The sequence below is a fragment of the Cynocephalus volans genome, chromosome 11, assembly GCF_027409185.1.
Source record: "Cynocephalus volans isolate mCynVol1 chromosome 11, mCynVol1.pri, whole genome shotgun sequence".
NCBI classification, from domain to species: domain Eukaryota; kingdom Metazoa; phylum Chordata; class Mammalia; order Dermoptera; family Cynocephalidae; genus Cynocephalus; species Cynocephalus volans.
In genome coordinates, this window is record NC_084470.1 from 24502171 (window position 1) to 24522196 (window position 20026).

Genomic DNA, 20026 nt, shown 5'->3' on the forward strand with positions numbered 1-20026 from the left:
GCAGGAGGGATAGAGCAGGCTTTCTGAAGAAGGGGTTCCCACCGTCAAGTCTAATGGGAAGGTAGGGAAGGAAGCGTCCTGGGGGCAGAGGAGACGTGGGTACAATTAAGATCTCTTGGCTGAAGGGGGGCGGTGTGGGAGGAAGTGAAGAAGAAACTGGAGCAGGGAGGCGGCAGGTGATGAGAGGAGGGTTCCCAGAGCCTGCCTTGTCCATGTAGGGAATCCGGGTTCTGCTGGCGAGGAACGGTTCTGAGAATGAGAAACTGAGCAGTCCAGTGGTCACCTGGCTTCGTCAATTACTCTCTCCGTGACCCTGGGCAAGATGCTTAACCTCTCAGCCTCGCCTTCCTCATTTACAACACTGGGATATAACAAAACTCCTTCGGAGGGTGACTGGGAGGGCTGAACCGGGTGACTGGGAGAAAAGCGGCTGGTGGCACCCCGTGCATTCCGCGTAAAGGGGCGCCGATGACCACCTCGGGGAAGAGTTGGACAGAGCACCCGGCGGCAGGTGATTCAGCTGGGCGGGTGGGTCAAATTAACCAGATTTTTCATTCCACATTCATACTTCCTGTGGAGACAGGTCCCGAAAGAGCTGGCTTAGGTGTTTGTAAACAAAAGTGCAATTCAAAGGTCGTCGCTGGGGGTGAAAGCAATGAAGGTTAGGGAAGAGGCGCGGTGGCTGGAAGCAGAGTCATCTCTTCTCCCCGGGCACGATCCAAGCCGAACGGATATGGACATCTCTGCATTCCTTGCCCCACCCCCTGCACACACGCGCGCACACACGCACACACTCACACGCGCGCACACACGCACACACGCGCGCGCGCGCACTCACACTCACACACACACGCGCTGCTGGAGCCCCTTCTGCAGCAACCCGCGGGACACACGATGTTCATCCGTTGGTGTCCTCTCGCCCGCCCGTGGGTTTAGGGATGAAGGGTGAGAGCAAGGCAGGGACTGGGGTGGGGGCGGCAACGGGCCAAGCTCCGACCGCAAAGCGGGGGGACAGGGGTGACGGCGCAGGCCCGCCGACCGAGCTCGGGGGCCGGCCGGGCCCGCGGCGCCGCCTCCCAGGAGGAAGGCGGGGGCCGGGAGGAGGCACGGGAGGAGGCGGAGGCCGCGGGAGGAGGGCGGCGCGCCGAGAGGTTATTTGTGGTTCGCTTTGATCCCGAGGGGGAACCTGAAACTCTCACATTCCTGGCATAACAGCCGCCTCCGGCGCGGGCGATCCTGGGGCTGCGCGCTGGGACCCGAGCGGCCAGAGCGTCTGCGCCACCGCCGAGAGCACAGCTCCGCCGCCGAGCTGCGCCGAGCCGGCCCGGGCTGCAGGGTCTGACTGCGCCGGGCGCCCGCGGGCCCAGCGGTAAGCGAGGCAGCTCGGCGCTTAGGGGGGCGCGCGCGGCCGGCAGAGATGCGCCCCGGCCGGAGCCCGAGTCCTGGCGCAGCCCGGCCTTTTCCGGGACCGGGACCCGGAGCCCGGCGGACCGGGTGTCCTTAGGGCACAGGGCGCACTTTCCAGGCAGCCGCGGAGCCGGGCCAGGGCGGCTCCGCGCGGGGAATGCCGCGCCATGCGCTTCGGGGGGCTCCGGAAGGCGCGCGGGTCCTCTGGGGCTGGGGTAGGGCGCAGACTCCCGGGAGAGCGGGCGCGGTGTCGGAGGTGGCAGGTCGCGGTGGGGGCGGCTCATGGAGTTCCGCTCCTGGGGGCTGATTTGGTTAGGTGGGGTTACAGGTGTCTTTGCTCCCAACTAGCCCGAGAATTCCTCTTTGTCTCCCTTGGAAAATCCTCTCTGAAGCCACATACTGGCTCTCACTTAGAAAGAATGCAGCCTGCTGGCCAGCCGGTGACGTCAGCGCTGGAGTATTTGGAAAACAAAGAGGGACCGGGAGCGAGGGAGGGAGGCGGCCCGCGACGCTTAAAGACCTCTCCGGGCTGCGGGCTACGCTCGCCGCCGGCCCCGGCGCACCGGTGCCCGTGGCCGCCCGGGTCGGGGCTGGGCGGAAACCGCAGCCCCCGGGCTGCGACCTGACTCCAGACGCTCGCTCTGGTTCCTCGGCGACAGGGACCGTAGCAAAGGCCGCAGCTGCGTGCCTGCGAGGGGCCGCAGAGGTGCACGCCGGGGTCGGGGAAGCAGGTTTCAGTAAGGGCTCGGCCCTTGGGTGACTGAAAGGATGTGCGTCTGAGGGGCTTGCCGGCGACACATTCGCGATGAGAGGCCTCCGAGGTGTCCCTTGCTCCCGGTCCTGGCACACTGACGGCGCGCCTGGAATCTGTCGGAAAGGCTCTGCATTCCTTCTTTCCGCTCCCGGGCCCTCCTCAGAGGGAATTAGCCCGGACAGTGATTAATTTAGAAAGTGCCCCGCAGGTGAAACTCCAGGCGAATTGACTTCTAGTGGCTTGTTTTGCCTGTGGTAACTGCAGTCTTGCACATGTACTCCTCGTGGGGGTGGGGGGGAGCAATTGGGTGCCAGGAAGGATGGGTACATGGATGCCCTCCAGACTCATCCCCCACTCCCCAGCTCTGGGCAGCTGGAGTCCTGGGGGAGGGGGGGAAAGGAGTAGATTGGGAATGGCTGCTCTACCAACATGCCAAGCCCAAGCTGAGGCAGGCACTGGGGCTAGTTTTGTGGCAGAGAAGGAAGCACATTCCTCCTGCCCCCCACCCCCATACACACAGGACCTGCGGCAGTATGGATTTTGTTTGGTTTTCCCTGAATCCCAGTTTGGGGGGTTGTGTTGGAGAAGGCTGTGTAAGGGAAGCTGGGTGAGGGAGGTGGCAGCCTTCCAGGCCACGAGCTGCTGGGAGACCAGGCTTCGAAGGGAACACCTTCCTCGGATGTTATGTCCCTGCACTTTAGGTTCACAGTCTCCAGCCCCACATCCCTGCAAACCAATAGCCTACCCCAGGTCCCTTTACTCCTCCACTTGGACCAAGTGAGTGTCACTGATGTCAGCAAAGATGCTGAGTGCCCTCTATGTGCCTAGAGGACCAGTGGTGGCTTTGGCAAGTAGCAAATGTATTGGTGGGGGGGATAATCATAAAATCAAAAACATCATGCCATCCTTTTTTTTCCCCCCAGAGCTCTCATGCAATTACTGTCAGCACACAGAGGCTAGGTGACTGTCACACTAACCTTGATGGGTAGAACCTTTTTGCCTGACATCACAAAACCGTTGTCCCATTATAGCCTTTCTTTTTTCATCCCTTATTTACCAATTTAGATGTGATTTCTCCTTCTTCCTTTCACCTTGCAGAATGATTGCCAAGGTCATCCCATGACAGGGAGCTCTGATTCATTCTCTTAGCAGCCCTCGATGAAGCAGAGTCCTGGGTCTGTCCTCCAGGAGCTTTCTGGTTCAGGGAGAGTGAGATGTGGATAGAAGGCTCAGGAGGGTACAGGGTGGTAGGCTGACTGTGCCAAGGCGTGCTTTATTCTAGAGGGTACGGGGGGCCATTTGCCTAGGGCTTCTAGTGGACTGCACACATTCTTTTCCACCTGCCAATAAACTGGGGCCCTGTCCACCCCCAGACTGGATAGCTAAGGGGTTAGGTCTGAACTAAGCCTGCCCTGGAATGCTTCATCAGGCTGTTTGATGAGTCAGCCCCTCCGACTGCAAGGGGCTGTTGTTCCTAGTAGAGTATCTTCTGGTTTACTGTTATCTTTACCTAGGCATAGTAAGTCTCCATGAATAACAGTATAATAGTAAGCATTCGCTAAGGATTTATGGTGTACCAGGAGCTCAACATCCATTGCCTCTTTTAATTCTCAACTCCGGGAGGCAAGCAGTAGTATTCCTTCCTTTTTTCTGATGGAGAAACTGAGGCTTGGAGGTTAGGCAACTTGCCTTAATCAGTAGGTGGCAGCGTTGGCACTCGAACCCAGGCTTGTGTGAACCACCTCACTGCCCCCAAGTCTTGCTCTTTACCATTCTGCTTTCAACCAGACTGTAATAGAGAGTCGTCTCCTTTCCGTGTGCTTCCACTGATTACTCTTCTCTCTTTTGCCAGGTGCCACTGGCCATTGTCCAGACAGGTGTGTGCAAGCCAAAGAAGCATGAGGACCCTGGAAGACTCCTCAGGGACAGTCCTGCACCGCCTCATCCAGGAGCAGCTGCGCTACGGCAACCTGACGGAGACGCGTACGCTGCTGGCCATCCAGCAGCAGGCCCTGCGTGGTGGGGCCGGAGCTGGGGGCACAGGGAGCCCCCAGGCTTCCCTGGAGATCTTGGCACCCGAGGACAGTCAGGTGCTGCAGCAGGCCACAAGGCAGGAGCCCCAGGGCCAGGAGCACCAGGGCGGTGAGACACACCTGGCAGAGAACACCCTCTACCGGCTGTGCCCCCAGCCCAACAAGGGCGAGGAGCTGCCCACCTATGAGGAGGCCAAAGCCCATTCACAGTACTATGCGGCCCAGCAGGCAGGGCCCCGGCCTCATGGTGGGGATCGGGATCCTCGTGGAGCCCCGGGAGGCAGTCGGCGGCAGGATGAGGCCCTGCGGGAGCTGAGGCATGGGCACGTGCGCTCCCTGAGTGAACGGCTTCTGCAGCTGTCCCTGGAGAGGAACGGCGCCCGGGTCCCCAGCCACATGAGCTCCTCCCACAGCTTCCCACAGCTGGCCCGCAGCCAGCAGGGACCCCCACCCCGGGGCCCCCCTGCTGAGGGCCCAGAGCCCCGTGGACCCCCACCTCAGTACCCACATGTTGTACTAGCTCATGAGACCACCACTGCTGTCGCTGACCCACGGTACCGCACCCGCGGCAGCCCACACTTCCAGCATGCTGAAGTCAGGTAACTGCCCCACCTTGGCCTTTCAAGCTCTTGGCTTTCTTCTAGTGCAGTTCTCCCAGGGAGAAGAGCCTTGAGATCACACCTGTGTCAGAGCTGCCACAATCCCCACCAGTTGCAAAGGCTGCCTGATCTAACCCCCTTGAGAAAGAAGAGCTAATAATGCTGGAGGATAGAGGGACTTAGCCAAGGTCACCTAAGAAGTTAGTGGCATTCCTTGCTTTAATTCATGGACAGACAGCTTTGTCTGCTTAGCTGTAGCATTGAATTAGCTAGGCTTCCCAGAGGATATGAATTGTAGCAGGGGGGTAAAGGTTAGTTTTCAGAAAGAATTTTCTAAAGACAAAGGTTGGGAATCATTGCCAAACTCTTTCCAAGCTAAGTAGGAAGAAGGTGAGCCCTCCTTCTCTGGAGATTTTTAAAGAAAAAGTGGACAGCATGCTTTTTATGATTACTGGGAGGCATTCCTAACTGGAGACTAGGATCAAGTGGCCTCCTTAGAGACCTCTCTCTGTCCTAGAGCAGGGCAGGAGCTGCCCTGCCTCTACTATTCATTTCCTTTGCTGTTTTTCTGTGTGTTCAATGTGCCTGCAGCCTGTAGTGGGAGAGGATTCTGGGTCCAGGTGAGCCCCTTCCTGTGGACGCTCAGGAGAGGCCAGGGAATGGACTTTGGGATGATTCTGAGTTTGAAGGGAAGCCATTAGAGGATGCGATTTGATTTACCTTTTTAAAAATGGTTCCTCTGGCTACACGCATAGGAAGGGGCCAGAATAGAAGCAGGCTGACCAGGAGGAAGCAGGAAGCCGAGAAAGTCTGCAGAAATACGGGTTCCTAGAAATGAGGCTCTTCCTCAGGCTTCTCACCTGACCTAGCACCTTCTCCAGAGAGGCTGACACACCCATCATTGCTGGATCTCCCCCCGCGGGGGCCCAGGAAACCCCCTAGAGGAGCCTGAGGATTTGCAAACTCGATTTCTCAGATGGCTGAAGGTCAAAATCCGGTTCTCTCCACGCCTGCTGAGTCTTCCTTTAGTCACCCTCTTTCTCACCGTTTGGTCTTTCCTGGGAAAGATGCCTTTCCTTGCTCTCGAGAAATCCGTGATGTGACGGCATGGGCATGGGGGGACCGGAGGCTGGAGCCTCGTGGCTTTCCTCCAGCCTCCACTCCCTCCAGACTCCCACCTTATCGCCCTTCTCAGGGCTCGGTCAGGAAGAGTTTCGGAAGCTTAGTCGGGGTTTCTTCCTTTGGACCAGCCTTCTTCTCGAACTCTGTCAGGAAAAGATAGTATTGTGGCAAGGAAGCCAACTCTGCAGGAGAACAAAAAGAGGAGGGGAGGGGAGGACGAGGGCAAGGGAAAGCAGCTGCGAAGGGAGAGGAGACGCCATTCTTCTGGGAGCTAAGTCATCCCCAGAGAATGCCACTTGTGTCTGCCAGACCCAGTGCAGGGAGCAAGTTCTTGCAGCAGCCCCGAGAAAGCCACATTGAGCCTGAAGGGGGAGTTCGACAGTCCAGTGGGGACCCTCTGCCCAGCACTCCCTGGAAGCCTTACCTTAGCTAGTAGGAGAGATACATCCGCCCAGCCTCTCCGTCCGGCCAATCAGAGGAAGACTATGTGTTGGGAACTGAGGACAGGGACTTGACTTCTAGCCTAGGGTTCTAAGAAGAGCCATGGAGCCATAGGCTGGGGAGGGGTCCGAGGGGAGGGTGGGCATGCGTGCTGAGGGGGTGGACTCCACAGTGGAATTAAGGTTCTGTGGGGCTTCTGGGACTTGGAGAATTCTTAGCAAAACTGGGGTAGTTGTGACACTTGGCGTCAGAAAGCCCCAGAGAGGCCCTCTCACTCCCCATGTCTCTATTCTTCTCCCTTTCCTTCAACACAGAGCCCCAAGGTGATGTTACACCAGTGCTAGAGGTCAGTAGGACGCTGCACCCTGAATTCAGCTACTGCAGTAGTCCACAGCTGGTCCATACTCCCAAGAAAATCTAGCTTTGGGTCACATTTTTTCTTTAAACTGAGAGTAAGCTGAGGTCCCTACTAGGAGAGGTAGAAGATGGGCCACTGTCTGCTTAGCACTCTGCCAGTCCTTACATAGTGCAGTCCTCACAAACCCCCCTGAGGCTGGAGACCCTCACAACTTAGCAGAGGAATGCTGATGCCATGAGGCTAAGGCACTCGCCCAAGCTTAAACAGCAGGAGCTGGGATTCGAACCCTGTTTGTCAGACTCTGGAGCCCAGACTTTTGCCCTGACATCTGTCTCTCCACTCTAACCTTAACTGGAGTCTTCTAAAAATGTTTCTGAGGAGGGTGACAGGACCTGAAATAGGAAAGAGACAACTTGAGTGTGCTGCTTTGGTAGGCCTGAAACTGGCGGCTTGTCATAGACACAGGGTAGCTGCTGGGGCCCAGCTCCCAAGTGGCCTGGGGGCCTGGAAAGCTACATGCTCAGTCATGATTGATGTGGCCTCCAGATCCAGAAAGAACCTTCTGTTGATTAGAAGGGTCAAGGATGCATTTTTTTAAGATGCCTTATTTAAGCACTAGTTGCTTAGGAGGCCCAGGATTGCGCAGACTGATCCCCAAGGCCTTGGCCACAGTGAGGCTGGGCATGAAACAAACATCCTGAAATTAATCCCCTCCAGTCCTGCCTTGTGGCCCTTGAGAATGTCAAGCAGACACCATTTGGAAAAGGTCTTTCCCACCAGTTCCTGCCTAACACTGGGGAGACTGAGTAATTAACAGTAACACTGATACTTGTCTTCCCCGTGTGTCCAGGAGGGGGGCGACTCTGGGCTGCTCTGGGGTGGAAGCCGAAGAGGTCTGTGCCGTCTCTGAGCACCATCTCTTCTGTCTCCCAGGATCCTGCAGGCCCAGGTGCCTCCTGTGTTTCTCCAGCAGCAGCAGCAGTACCAGTACCTGCAGCAGCCCCAGGAGCATCCCCCGCCGCCACACCCAGCCACTCTCAGCCATGGCCCCCTGGGCTCTCTCAGTCCACCTGGGGTGGAGGGGCCAGCAAGCGCCCAGGCCTCCTCAGGTAGTGCCCACCTGGCCCAGATGGAGACTGTGCTGAGGGAGAATGCCAGGCTGCAGAGAGACAATGAGAGGCTGCACAGGGAGCTAGAGAGCTCAGCGGAGAAGGCTGGCCGCATTGAGAAGGTAGGCCCTGCTGGGACCTCGGGGGGAACAGGGAGAAAGGAACTGCAGGGGCTGACCGGGGAGTGGGCAGTCCAAGGGGAGGCAGAGGAGCCTGAATGCCTGTGTCTGGCTGGATTTCTCACCCATCCGTCTGTCCCCCACCCTCCTCACCGCTCGTGCACCCTCCCAAGCTGACTCCAGACAGCTGGGGAGCAGCCGAGAGGCTGGCAGAGCAGGCCTGGAGCGTGAGCAGTTGCTGGCCAGTGATGGTTAGAAAGAGCCCATTCACCAGCTCCCCGCACACTCACACCCTTGCCCTGCACACACCCCTCCCGTGGACACCTCCCACAGAGAGCTCTTTGTGTCCCCCACACAACAGCAAGTCTGTTCCAGGCCAGCCCTGGCCAAAGAGAAAGCCCCTCCTCTTGGGGGGAGAAAAAAAAAACGAGCGACTTGTTGGAATTGCAGGCCAGCTAGGAGCACGTGCGGAACCTGCCGGCAGCCAAGTGGGAGGGTCAGCCGGGGCCAGGCTCTAGGGTGGATGGCAACGGTGGATGGCAGGTCCTGCTTGAGTCCAGTGCCCTCTTCTTCAGTCAAAGTTTACCCATCGTATGCTAAGGCTAAGGCTCAGCTTTAGCAGATGGCCTCAGGCCTCCCATGACTTCCCTGTGGTATCCAAGATAGGTCAAACCACCCAGAACACGGCTGGAGTCTTTTTGTGCCAACTCCTGTCCCACTGTGCTCAGATTTCTCAGCAGAAGCCAGCCAGAAGTCAAAGGCTTCTTCCTAGATGTTGGGCAAAGGAGAGCGTGCTTGCCACCCTGGAGGCAGCCATGTCCAGAGTACCTGGCCTTGGGTTTACTCAGCTTGCTGGTTCCAGCAGTCTGGTCTGCCTCAGGAGGCAACAAGCTCTGCCGGTCCCACTATAGCCACCTGGATTTTTTGCTCCTGCTTTTTTTTCTCTCATCTCTCATCTTTTCTGATGGAGAGTAGCAGATCGGCCTGAGATCCCTCCCCAGGAGCTCTCCCCTTCCTTCACCTCTGCTGTTTGACTCTTACAGCTGGAAGGTGAGATCCAGCGGCTCTCTGAGGCCCATGAGAGCCTGACAAGAGCCTCTTCCAAGCGGGAGGCCCTGGAGAAGACTATGCGGAACAAGATGGACAGTGAGATGAGGAGGCTGCAGGACTTCAACCGGGATCTTAGAGGTGAGAGCCAGCCACGCAGGTGGAGGGTCGGGGAGCATCTGCAGAGGGCTCACTTCCTCTGTTCTAGGGGAAAATTCAGAATCTCTGTTCTCAGCCATAATAAGTACAAACTGACTGAGAGGAGACCAGGCTGAGACTTCTTGAGAGCCAATGCTTATCTGTGTTCTGTATCTTGGAACCCCTCATGGAGCTCTCACCATGTGGCCCAGATCACAGCCCCTGATGGGAGTATTCCCTCTGCACTGGGCCCTGAGTCAAGCCCATCTCCAGCTGCAAGAGTGCAGCCTCACACAGAGGACCCCAGGGAAAATCCCAGGCAGGCAGCTTCACCTGACACTAAAACATCTTTCTTTCATTTGAAACAGAGAGATTGGAATCTGCAAACCGCCGACTGGCAAGCAAGACACAGGAGGCTCAGACGGGCAGTCAGGACATGGTGGCCAAGCTGCTTGCTCAGAGTGAGTAGGGGTCTCACTAAGAAGCCTGGCCAGGTGTGCAGGTGAGGGGACCCTCTGGACAGAGAGGATTGGCCCTTCCCCTTGCAAAGCAGTACTTTGGGAAGTAAGTGACTGAATGCCTACTGTGTGCCCAGCACTGGACTGGGCCTGTGGGAGAAGGGTGGCTTCCAAAGAAGAATAAGATCTACTTCTATATTTACTGGGAAGATCAACTGATACAAGACGGAAAGCTAGGAAGCAGTGATTTGCTAAGCTGTGGTGTGGCCCAACAGAGAAGTGTGGGTCAGAAACAGAGGTGCGTCGGGCAGTGGGGGAGACAGTGGGATGAAGAAAGAGTCTGAGAGTTTCCCAGAGAGTTCCAGGCCACGGAAAGATTGGGGGCACCCGGTGGGAATGTGAGAAGCTGGGGGTCCTTTACAGGGCAGCCAAGTGGAGTCACCTGAAACAGCCAAAAAGGGACCTCTAGAGCTTAACCATCAGTCTAAAGAGGGGTTCAGGAGGCTTCTTTCTAAAGGGGTTAGTCCAAGCATCTTGAATGGTGGATGAGTTCATTGACTAGTCCCTTTATTCATCTGTTCATTAGCAGAATTGTGCTAAGCACCTGGCAGAAGGTGCTGTTTAGCAGAAGGTGGGAGCAGGCCCAGGAAGGTACCATGGCAGGGAGGTCAAGAGAGAGGGGGTGAGCTTAAGGAAGGAGCAAGTTCCCCCAGGTGCAAGAGAACAAGGTATTCATGGTCCTGGAGACTAGCGATTAGGAGGCCCCTGGTGGCCTGAGAGAGATGGCAGGGGTGGAGAGCAGGCCAGAGGTAAAGAAGCAAATTGGATGGCTCAAGTGGAGGTGTGTGGAGGGAGCCCGGAGGTAGAGGGAGCCCTGAGATCAGCAGCAGAAGGAAGTGCTAGCAACAGAAGAGACAGAGCAGTAATTTGCTGAGCTCCTACAATGAGCTATAGTGATGTTCGAGGTGTTTTCAGAGAAGAGGAATGGGAGTGGTTGGTGTCTGGGTAAGGGTGGCTTTGAGGATGGAGGGGGTCAAGAAACCTATCAGGAAACCTACTAAGTGGCACGGATGGCAGGGGTGTCCAGAAGTGGAAGAGCAGCTTGAGGACTGAGCTCTGACTGGCAGCATCCCCTTCTTCCTTCAAGGAGGGCTCAGAGCCCTGGACAGGGTCCCCTTGAGTGGAGGGATTCAAAGCCCAGGGCAGGGAATGGGGGGACACAGCAGTGAAGGGATTGAAGGGTGGGGCAGAACATAGGCTGGGCTGTGAGGTGCAATGGTTACAGTCTCTGGCAGGGAGGTGATGAGGTGAGAGAGAAAGGGAGTCTGGAGAGGAGGAGCTGCTGGGGGCAGGCAGAATGGGGGTGTCCAGTGGATGAGGGCAGACTTGTGGGGCCTGGCTCTGCCAAAGAAAGGAAGTCAGGGGGGCGGGTTTCTGGGAGCTTGCAAGGGGAGTAGAGGGGGGCGCCGGCCCGGAGGCGTTTCCGCTCCCCAGGGAGTGAGCAAGCGCCAGGCTGTTCTTGGCTCCTTGCTGGAGCCATTAATCTCACAGCCGCGGGTGACCTGGATGCCTGGCATTCCTGAGCCTGGGCTGTTCCCGGCTCCTGGCCCGCCCCCCGCCGCTCCCTCCCCAGCGTGCTGCTTAGGGCACTGGGCTTTAGGAGGAGGGAGGGCTAACCAAGACAAAGGGACATTGGGCCGGAGGTGGGGGCCTCGCCTGCTCAAGGCGCATCCCCCATCCCCTCCACGCCTTGCCCTGCCTTCCTGCCGGCCCTCTGCCCACCTCCGCTGCTCTCTTCTCCAGCCCTCACCCCCGCCCAGGCCACATACTTCTGAGAAGCTCCTCCGAAGGTCCACAGGCCCATGGTTTTAACAGAGTCCTGGTAGCTGGGGATGGCTAAGGCCCGAAGCCTCCCAGCCCCCACCAGGGCATTAGAAGTTGTATAAGGCTGCAGGAGGCTTCTGGAAGCAGAAAGGTGGGTCTACTGGCCCCTCCTCTGCAGGGCTGAGAAAACCCAAGTAGCTCTTCCTTGGTCCATCCAGAAGGACTGCAGAGAAAACAAGATTCTCAGGGAAGATGTCTCTGGTTGACCTCACTTTTTTCTGGGGTCAGTTAGCACTGGTTCAAAAGTATGGCCATTGTCACCAGTGCCATCTGCTTTTCCTCCTAGGCATACCATGCAGCCCCCCACAGTGCCCTTGTGGCTCCTCTGGCAGGCCCTGCCCTCCCTGGGGGTCTGGCCTTGAGTCCTGAGGCCTGACTCTTCTAGCTCTGCCCCCTTGGTCATGTTTCTTGTCACCCTGAGCCTCAGGTTCTCGGGGTGTAAGATGGGATAGTCCTGCCTCCCAGAGTCATGCTAAGGCTGGAATGAGATGCAGGCCTTGTGCAAACTCTGTAAGCTGTAAGGCTCTGTGAACCAACACAGGAGGGGGACACTGTCTCTGATCCAAACCTGCCTGCCCCCCTCCACCCTGCTTCAGTGACTCAATTTCAATATTACTAGTCTTCCCCATCATTTCCCTCCATGCCAAAGAATGAAGCCAGCCTGGACCCAGCCTTCAAAAATCCAGAGTGAGCCAAGAGTTGACGTGGGTTGCCTCTGCATCCACCGTCTTCTGCCCCAGAGCCCTGAGAGAATGAATCCTCTCTTCAGCAAGCCAGGGTCTCAAGCTTTCTCACTCTTGCAACTGTCCTATGTGATAGGTACCTAGCCACATGTGGCCCAAAGATTGAAATGAATGAAAATCAAATAAAATTTAAAATGTTGTTCCTCCATCTTATCGTCACATTTCAAGTGCTCAATAGCCACGAATGCCTGGCGGCTACTGCAGTGGATAGCACTGAGTAGAACATTTCCATCTAGCAGAAATTTCCACTGAATCAGAGTGCTGCTCTACTGACAGTGCCTTTGAGCCCCACAACCCTCCTCCCTGCTACCACCCCACTCTCTAGCAAGGTAAGCAGGTGACCCACTGCTCCAGGGGTCAGCCTGGGACTCCCAGAGGCAGGTGCATGGAAGGTGGATTTAAGTCCAGAGCACCGGCTAGAGGACAGTGTGGTTTGGCTTGGGCCTTGCTTGGCCCAGCTATTTGGAGAGGATCTCTGAGCAGAGTTCCTCTAGGCAATTAACAAGAAGATTTAAAAGTCAGGATAGCTAGAACCTCAGACACAAATCTTTGGGCCATAGTCATTTTCACTGTGCTCCAGGGTTTACATTCCTTTAGGAGCTTGGTTGCCCACATATCATGGTCTCCCCAGACCATGGGAGGAAATGTGGCACTACATGGGAGCAGCCTGGGCCTTTGAAGTCAGGCCAACTTGGTCCCCATCTGGCAGCACCATTCACCTCCCATGTCTCCTCCCCTATAAGTTGGGGGTCACAAATCCTACCTCGAGTGGTGGGAGGATTCAGTGGAATAAGATGTGTAAGTGCCCAGCTCGGGGGGGCAGCAAATGATGGTTTTCTTCCTCCTTCATTCCTTCTCTCACTTGCATGATGTCCACGTCACAGCCCCCCTGAGCCTTCATTTTCTCATCTGTAAGTGGGCATCACAGTTCCTACCTCACCAGTCTCTAGTCATCCTCAAGGGAAATTGTGAATGTGTTCTGGAAGTGATGACACCTGGCATAAGTGGACAGTGTTTGGGGCTGTCCCATGGCAGACCCATGTCCCAGCAGAGAGGCAGTATAGCTGAGTCATTACTACAAGGATCCTGGAGTCAGGCTCTGCCATTTATTCTCGACAACCTGAACCTCAGTTTTCTTCCCTTGTAAAACGGGGTCAGTAATGGTACCTAGCTCCTAGGGGTTGCTGGGGGATGAAAAGCAATTCTGCTCACCCACAGGTCAGCACAGAGCCGGGCAGTCAGGGGGACTAGCCCGGGGGGTCGCCGTCCCTGATCGAGCCCTTCTTTCTCCCTGCAGGCTACGAGCAGCAGCAAGAGCAGGAGAAGCTGGAGCGGGAGATGGTTCTGCTGCGCGGCGCCATCGAGGACCAGAGGCGGCGTGCCGAGCTGCTGGAGCAGGCCCTGGGCAATGCGCAGGGCCGGGCAGCACGAGCTGAGGAGGAGCTGCGCAAGAAGCAGGCGTACGTGGAGAAGGTGGAGCGGCTGCAGCAGGCACTCGGGCAGCTGCAGGCCGCCTGCGAGAAGCGGGAGCAGCTGGAGCTGCGTCTGCGGACGCGCCTGGAGCAGGAACTCAAGGCCCTGCGTGCACAGCAGGTAAGCCGGGAAGACCCATGGAGGTGGCAGAGCTAGGGTGGCATCTGAGGATGTCAGCTCCCCATCCTCCTTTCAGGGTCTAGGTTTGGGGCCCCTTGGAGCCCCTGCTCAGATCCAGGCCATGGCCCCCATAGAAGGCACGGGTGACTGATCTCTGTTCCACCTCTGCAGCATGGTCCCTCCCTCTCACCAATGTCAGCAGAGGCTCTGTCCAGCCTTGGGGGACTCCTGTCCTCAGCAGCAACAAGGTTTGGCATCGTTAATTGGAAGAGAAAGTAGGTCAGACACCTTGCTGTAGCAGACTAGCCAGCTCTTATATGTCTCCCCAAGATCAGGAGGGAAGATGGTTGCCCTGATCCTGAGTCTTTCTCCTCACTTTGGACTTCTGTGTAAACAATTCTTGGTGTTTACCAACCAGATAGAGTTCTGTCTCCACTCCTAACCTTACCCTTCCCACAGAAGTAGGGTGACCAAATTTCCTGGTTAGCCCAGTTCAGTTCTAGTTTATACTCATTGTCCCAGTGTAATTATTGATAGCACCTCCTTTCCCAGTTTGGAGGATCATTTATATGGTCACCCGTGCCCTTATGCCCTTGGCCACAGATTCAGGGAAGGGATATGGGTACTCCCCGTATCCACCCCCCCATCTGGGTGGAGGGAGGATGGGGTAGTGTGCTGTGCACAGCTGAACAAGTCCATGCACAAGTGAGGGTCATCGTGTGGGGGTGAGGACTGGGGACCGCCACACCCCAACCTCCGCCCTTGACAGCAGTGCCCCTTGCTCTGCAGAGACAGGCAGGCACCCCTAGTAGTGGCAGTGGCAGTGGTGGGTCCCCAGAGCTTAGTGCTCTGCGGCTGTCGGAGCAACTGCGTGAGAAGGAGGAGCAGATCCTGGCACTGGAGGCTGACATGACCAAGTGGGAACAGAAGTATCTGGAGGAACGTGCCATGAGGCAGTTTGCCATGGACGCGGCCGCCACAGCTGCCGCACAGCGCGACACCACCCTCATCCGACACTCCCCTCAGCCCTCGCCCAGCAGCAGCTTCAACGAGGGCCTGCTCACCGGCGGCCACAGGCATCAGGAGATGGAAAGCAGGTGCAGTGTTGCAGGCCAGCTGGGGTACCTGTGGTGGGGGTGGGGGTGGCAGTATCCAGTCCCCATCCTGTCCTTGGTCCTTGGTAAATAGGCCCCTCTCCCCACACAGCTCTGCAATCCCTCCTGCTTCTGAACTGGCCCCACATATCTGGCATACCAGGGATCGCAAGCGTGCTCTTTCCCAGAAATACCAACTGAGTCCTCAATGTGCCCAGGATAGACTCGAACTGTGGAGTTGTTGGATGCCATCCAAAGCTCTGGGCCTCTTCCTCTCCTCTCCGGAGTATTGCCCTCTAGGACGAGGGTTGTGCCACTGCTACCATCAGATGAGTCTAGAACCCAACTCCCGATGACTTACCTTTGCTGGTGTGAGAAGGGTCGAGAGCCTCATTATTGGTGGTTTTCAGAGCCTGGGCTCTGAGACCATCAAATTCCAGAGCTGTGATGGTGTTTCTGAAGGCCCACTCCAGGCCCCTGCTGCATGGGCAGAAGGTCCAGCCTGGCTGTAGGGAGAGCATTCCTTCCAATGCTGACAATGTGGGCCTGGCTCTCACCCCTCAGGTTAAAGGTGCTCCATGCCCAGATCCTGGAGAAGGATGCAGTGATCAAGGTCCTTCAGCAACGCTCCAGGAAAGACCCTGGCAAGGCCACCCAGGGCTCCCTGCGGCCTGCCAAGTCGGTGCCATCTATCTTTGCGGCTGCAGCAGCAGGGACCCAGGGCTGGCAAGGGTTCTCATCTAGTGAGCGGCAAGTGGATGCCCCTGCCCGACTAGCAACAGGTAAGAAGAGGCTGGTGGGTGGGATAGATAGAAGAGGGAGTTTCTCTCAGGCCTGAACATGACCTTTCCTCTCAGAACCAAGCCTCATAGGAGCCAGGGCTTCCTAATTCCTCTCCCAGGGCAGTGGCTTATACTCTGGCTCAAGTGACCCTACAGCCCACAGCTGTCCTGCCAGTGTGAAGAGGAGTGCTTAGCCCCCATCTCCATAAATTTCATCACCCTCAGCCCCAGCCACTAAACCATCTAAGTAAAAATAGAGCTTCCTGTGCAGAGGCACCAGCAGATGCCACAGAAATTCAAGAAGACTTGATCTACAGAGAAGGGTTCCTCTACTTAAGATGTTTAGAAATCAATCCAGCCTGATAGTTATTCCCATATGAAAACAGGAGCATTTAGTCTTAATCAAAGTTCTTGCAAATCAAGAGCAACCCACACCACCTTGAGTCCCCAGTAGGTACAGTTAACTCAGGGTGTTCTTTTTCAGGTCCACATGTTGTAGGCAAGGCAATAACCTTCAACCTCCTGTCTTTTCAGCAGACAGGGCACCCTCGGAGGAGCTGGTGGCCGCAGCTCCCCTCCCTGCCCATGCCAAACACGGGAGCAGAGATGGGAGCACACAGACTGATGGCCTAGCAGATGGCGCCTCTGCCTGCCTGGCCCCAGAGCCCGGCAGCCTGCTGGGGTTCAGCAGTGGCCAGAGGGCAGCCTCTCTGGGTAAGGACCCCTGCTCCCCAGCTTCTGTGCTGGAAAGGGCTAAGGGCATCCTGGGGTGTGAATGGCACACCCAGGCCCTTTCTTCCCAGACCCTTCCTGGTCATCACCCACACTCTACGGGGAGCACTGCAGAGGGAGAGGTGAGGCAGGTAGCTGGCCCACCTCAGTGTGAACACGAGGGTTGAGGTGGATGCATGAGGACAGGCACTGGAAACCCTGGTTACAGCCAGAGCCAGAATTCAGAAAGAAAGCCACCAGATGGGAGGACTTCATGTCCTCTATCATAGTCTTCCTTACATTTTTAATTGCCAATCTAAACATCTAAGATAATGGAGCTTGGCAAATTATCCTGATGGCACTCTCCAGTTAGAAGACTTTGTTTAAAAAGAGTCCGGGAAGGAGAAATTTGAGCAGAGGCCATTTCTTTGTGGCTCCCCTTTCACATCAGCCTTTGCATATTTGCCTGGGCCTCGTGATCTCAGAAAACCACAGGCATGAGAAGAATGCTGCAGCCTCCCTCCCTCAAGGCCCTCCACCGCTCCTCCAAGCCCTCCAACCAATTCAGAGTTAGTTATAAACAAATGCCTCTGTCGCTTGGGAGGTTGGTGATCTGGGCCAGGAGCTGAGAGGGAGCAGAGCATGGTGTTTGGTTGGCCGCTGTATGGGAACCTGCCACCTGGACAGTGGAGGTGGTAAAAATTGGTGAAGGAAGATCCTATCTTAAAAACATGCCAGGATTTTGAAGTATAAAAGCATACAATGTTATCTGTCCACTTAAAAAAAGCTTCTTTAAATAAAAACTAAAAAAAAAAAAAAAAAAAAAAAAGCGGAGATTTCAAGGGAAATGTAACTCATTGACATGTGCCTGTGTTCTTGTCTCCCTCCAGACTCAGTAGCTACGTCCAGAGTCCAGGACTTGTCGGACATGGTGGAGATACTGATCTGAAAGAGCTGGGGCCTTGGGGACTCTGAACCTTTCCCTCCCCTCCTTTGTCCTTTACCACTTGGCCATTCCAGCAGCCTCCTTCAACTGCTGCCGCCCCACTTACCCCAGCCAGACACTTGTTCCTGCTGACTGTCTGGTCCTGGGAGCTTGGGAAGGAGTGCTACGGGGCTGAGGGGAGCTGTGAGAGCCCCAGCGCCCCGGAAGACTCTGCCTCTTAGCCCACATCCCTCCCGGGCCTGTGGAGCATGAGGATTCAGCCTTCACCTGCTGCCCGAGGCTTGCTGCTGGGGTAGCAACTGAAAGCTCAGAAAGGAGCTGAGCCCCTTGTGCCCACCAGTCAGCACTCAGGCAGGGAGGGAGGGGATATGTTCGTCTGGGAGCTGATCTCCAAGGGCTGCCCATGGACACCAAGTGGGCTGGTTCAGTATCAAGTCAGCCATGCTGTTCTCTGGCTAAGTGTGGTCCCAGCCAACCTCATCGGCTCATGAGTTCCTCACTGCCTCTTTGGATCACTAAGACTCGAATCTCTGGGGACAGTTGAAGGTATTGGTCTTGCAGAAGCCACAGCCTCAGCTCCTCCCTTGCAGTGGGTTAGGGGCCATTTACGTGGACAGTGTGCAGTTTGTATATAACTCCCTCTTTTGTGGAACAGAAGATTGAGGGCTGCTGGTTCAGATTTGTCTTCTTGGGCTGTGCTGCCCTGTCCCTGCTGCCACCGTTCCTGAAACTTCCAACTGGCCTCCCAGTTATTTCTCCTTCTCAACTTGGCCCATGGATTTAACTCCGGCTGATTTGCAGGATATCGGCTGCCTTTTCCTCCATCTTGAACTCAGCACTACATGCCCACGGGACCCCCATCACCAGCCTCTTGAAATAGCCCCACAGCTCCTGTCCCTGGGACACCCTGTTAGTTTGGTTGTAAACCCTGAGCCAGACGAAATGAGCCACCACACACAGACATCTGCCATGCCCTCCTGCGGGCTCGGGTGGCCCTACCCAGCACCAGTTCTGTCTATGGAAACTGGAGAAGTTGTCTTGTTCTCGTGTCTTTGTCCCTACCTGGAAGGACTGGGAGAGGGAGCTGTGCTGTTGAAAACCAGTCAACGAGCTACAAGATATGACTCGGATAATCCTCTGAACGGAGCCCCCATCACAGAATGGCGTCCACAACATACTTTGGCATTAGGGTGAAGCACCCCACAGAGCAGCCAACCAGCACCAGTGACTTTGACTTCCGGTCATAAAGAGTCCCCCAGTTCAGCCCCAAGAACTGTTGGTGGGTTTTAGCAGTTTTGTCTTTACTGTTTTTAGTTCTCCTTGAATCTTTGTGGTTTTTTTCCTCTATTGTTTTTAGGTTCTGTATGTGTTGTTTTATTCCTATGATTCCTCAAGTTTCCTTTTTAAACATTTGCATTTGCTGGACATTTGCATATTTTTTTAAGTTCCCTTACCCCAGTTTAAAGCTAAAAAAAATACATTTGGTTCATGTGCATTGTTTACAAAGCAAAAAGAAAGAAGAGAAAAAAAGGCAAAAAATATGTGAAAGAAAAAAAAAACAACAACTTAATATATTTTGGATTAATATTTGGTGTTTCTTTTAAAGTATTTTTTGTGCTGTGAACATTTTCTGCCAAAGACCATGATGTGTGTCTGTGTGTTTAAGTTATCGTAAATATTTAAAATGTAAACATGGCTGTTTTGTTATGCCACCCTGTACCAGGATTGCTGCTGCATTCCACTGGGTATAACAGTATTTTAATTAAAAAAAATTATTAAAAGTGGTGTCTGCATAGGTGAGAGACTTTGCACTGAGGGAAAGAGGGGGAGGATTTGAGGGGCCACCCATTTTATAGCCCAGTCTCTTCAAGGTCTCAAGACAAGTCCTAGGAATTTCGTGAGACTATATTAAGGAGAGAGTTGTAACAAGGACATGGTTGGCTTTTTGTCAACTTTTACAGAGAACATTTCTTGAAGGCTAGGAGGGCGGGGATGGTCTGGCAGATGGCAGTCTCTCCAGGTAGCTTTGTCCTAACTGGCTGTGGTTGCTACACAGTGAGGATGGGTGTCCACAGGTGGTTTTATCCATCCCCACTCTTATCCTGCACTCTGGCTGCACATGCACAGGGGATGCTCGAGCATGCGGCTCACTCCTGGGCACCGCCTCCCCCCGTACTGTAACATCCCACTTTTTCCCGATGCTCAGGAAAGCATATTGCTCCAATTCAAAAATAGAGAAAACCACTCTCAATCTTGCATGTTCTTGTGTTGGAAACAAAGTATCTGCCCTGTTCTTGCACAGGTGTGTTGGCACCCTGAGGTGTCCAATCAGGACACAGACTGGCAGTCAGAAAGCTGACCACGAGACAGCAGGCAGCCAGATAGGCTATGGGGCATGTGACAGGGACAGTTACCCTCCATGGCCGTGGGTGAAATGTCTTTAGGGCAGGTGTGGGAACTCAGTAACCAAACTGATGAGTAACCAAGCTGGGATTCCTGAGCTAGCTTGTCTGCCCACAAGAATGGAGTCAAGCAGATGGAAGAATTGGGAACATCCAAAGACTTCTGTAGCAACTTTCCAGATGATAATGGGCCCCACACAGCACAGTTCAGAGGAGACAAACCCTCCCCATGGCCATACCTCCACCCAGCCCTCCAGCCTGCTTCCTGCCACCTGGGCAGCATCAA

At 55.4% G+C, this 20026-nt stretch overlaps 1 protein-coding gene across 1 annotated transcript; it reads left to right on the top strand.

Moving 5' to 3' along the window:
- Window positions 1–1297: 1297 nt before the first annotated feature.
- AMOTL2 (angiomotin like 2) lies at window positions 1298–19067 on the top strand. The gene is made up of 10 exons (XM_063114186.1): window positions 1298–1369; window positions 4014–4793; window positions 7648–7945; window positions 8986–9130; window positions 9496–9588; window positions 13510–13805; window positions 14595–14902; window positions 15464–15681; window positions 16216–16395; window positions 17283–19067. The coding sequence occupies exons 2-10, from the start codon at window positions 4060–4062 to the stop codon at window positions 17339–17341; spliced, it is 2331 nt and encodes a 776-aa protein (XP_062970256.1). The 5' UTR covers window positions 1298–1369; window positions 4014–4059; the 3' UTR covers window positions 17342–19067.
- The last annotated feature ends 959 nt before the right edge of the window (window positions 19068–20026 follow it).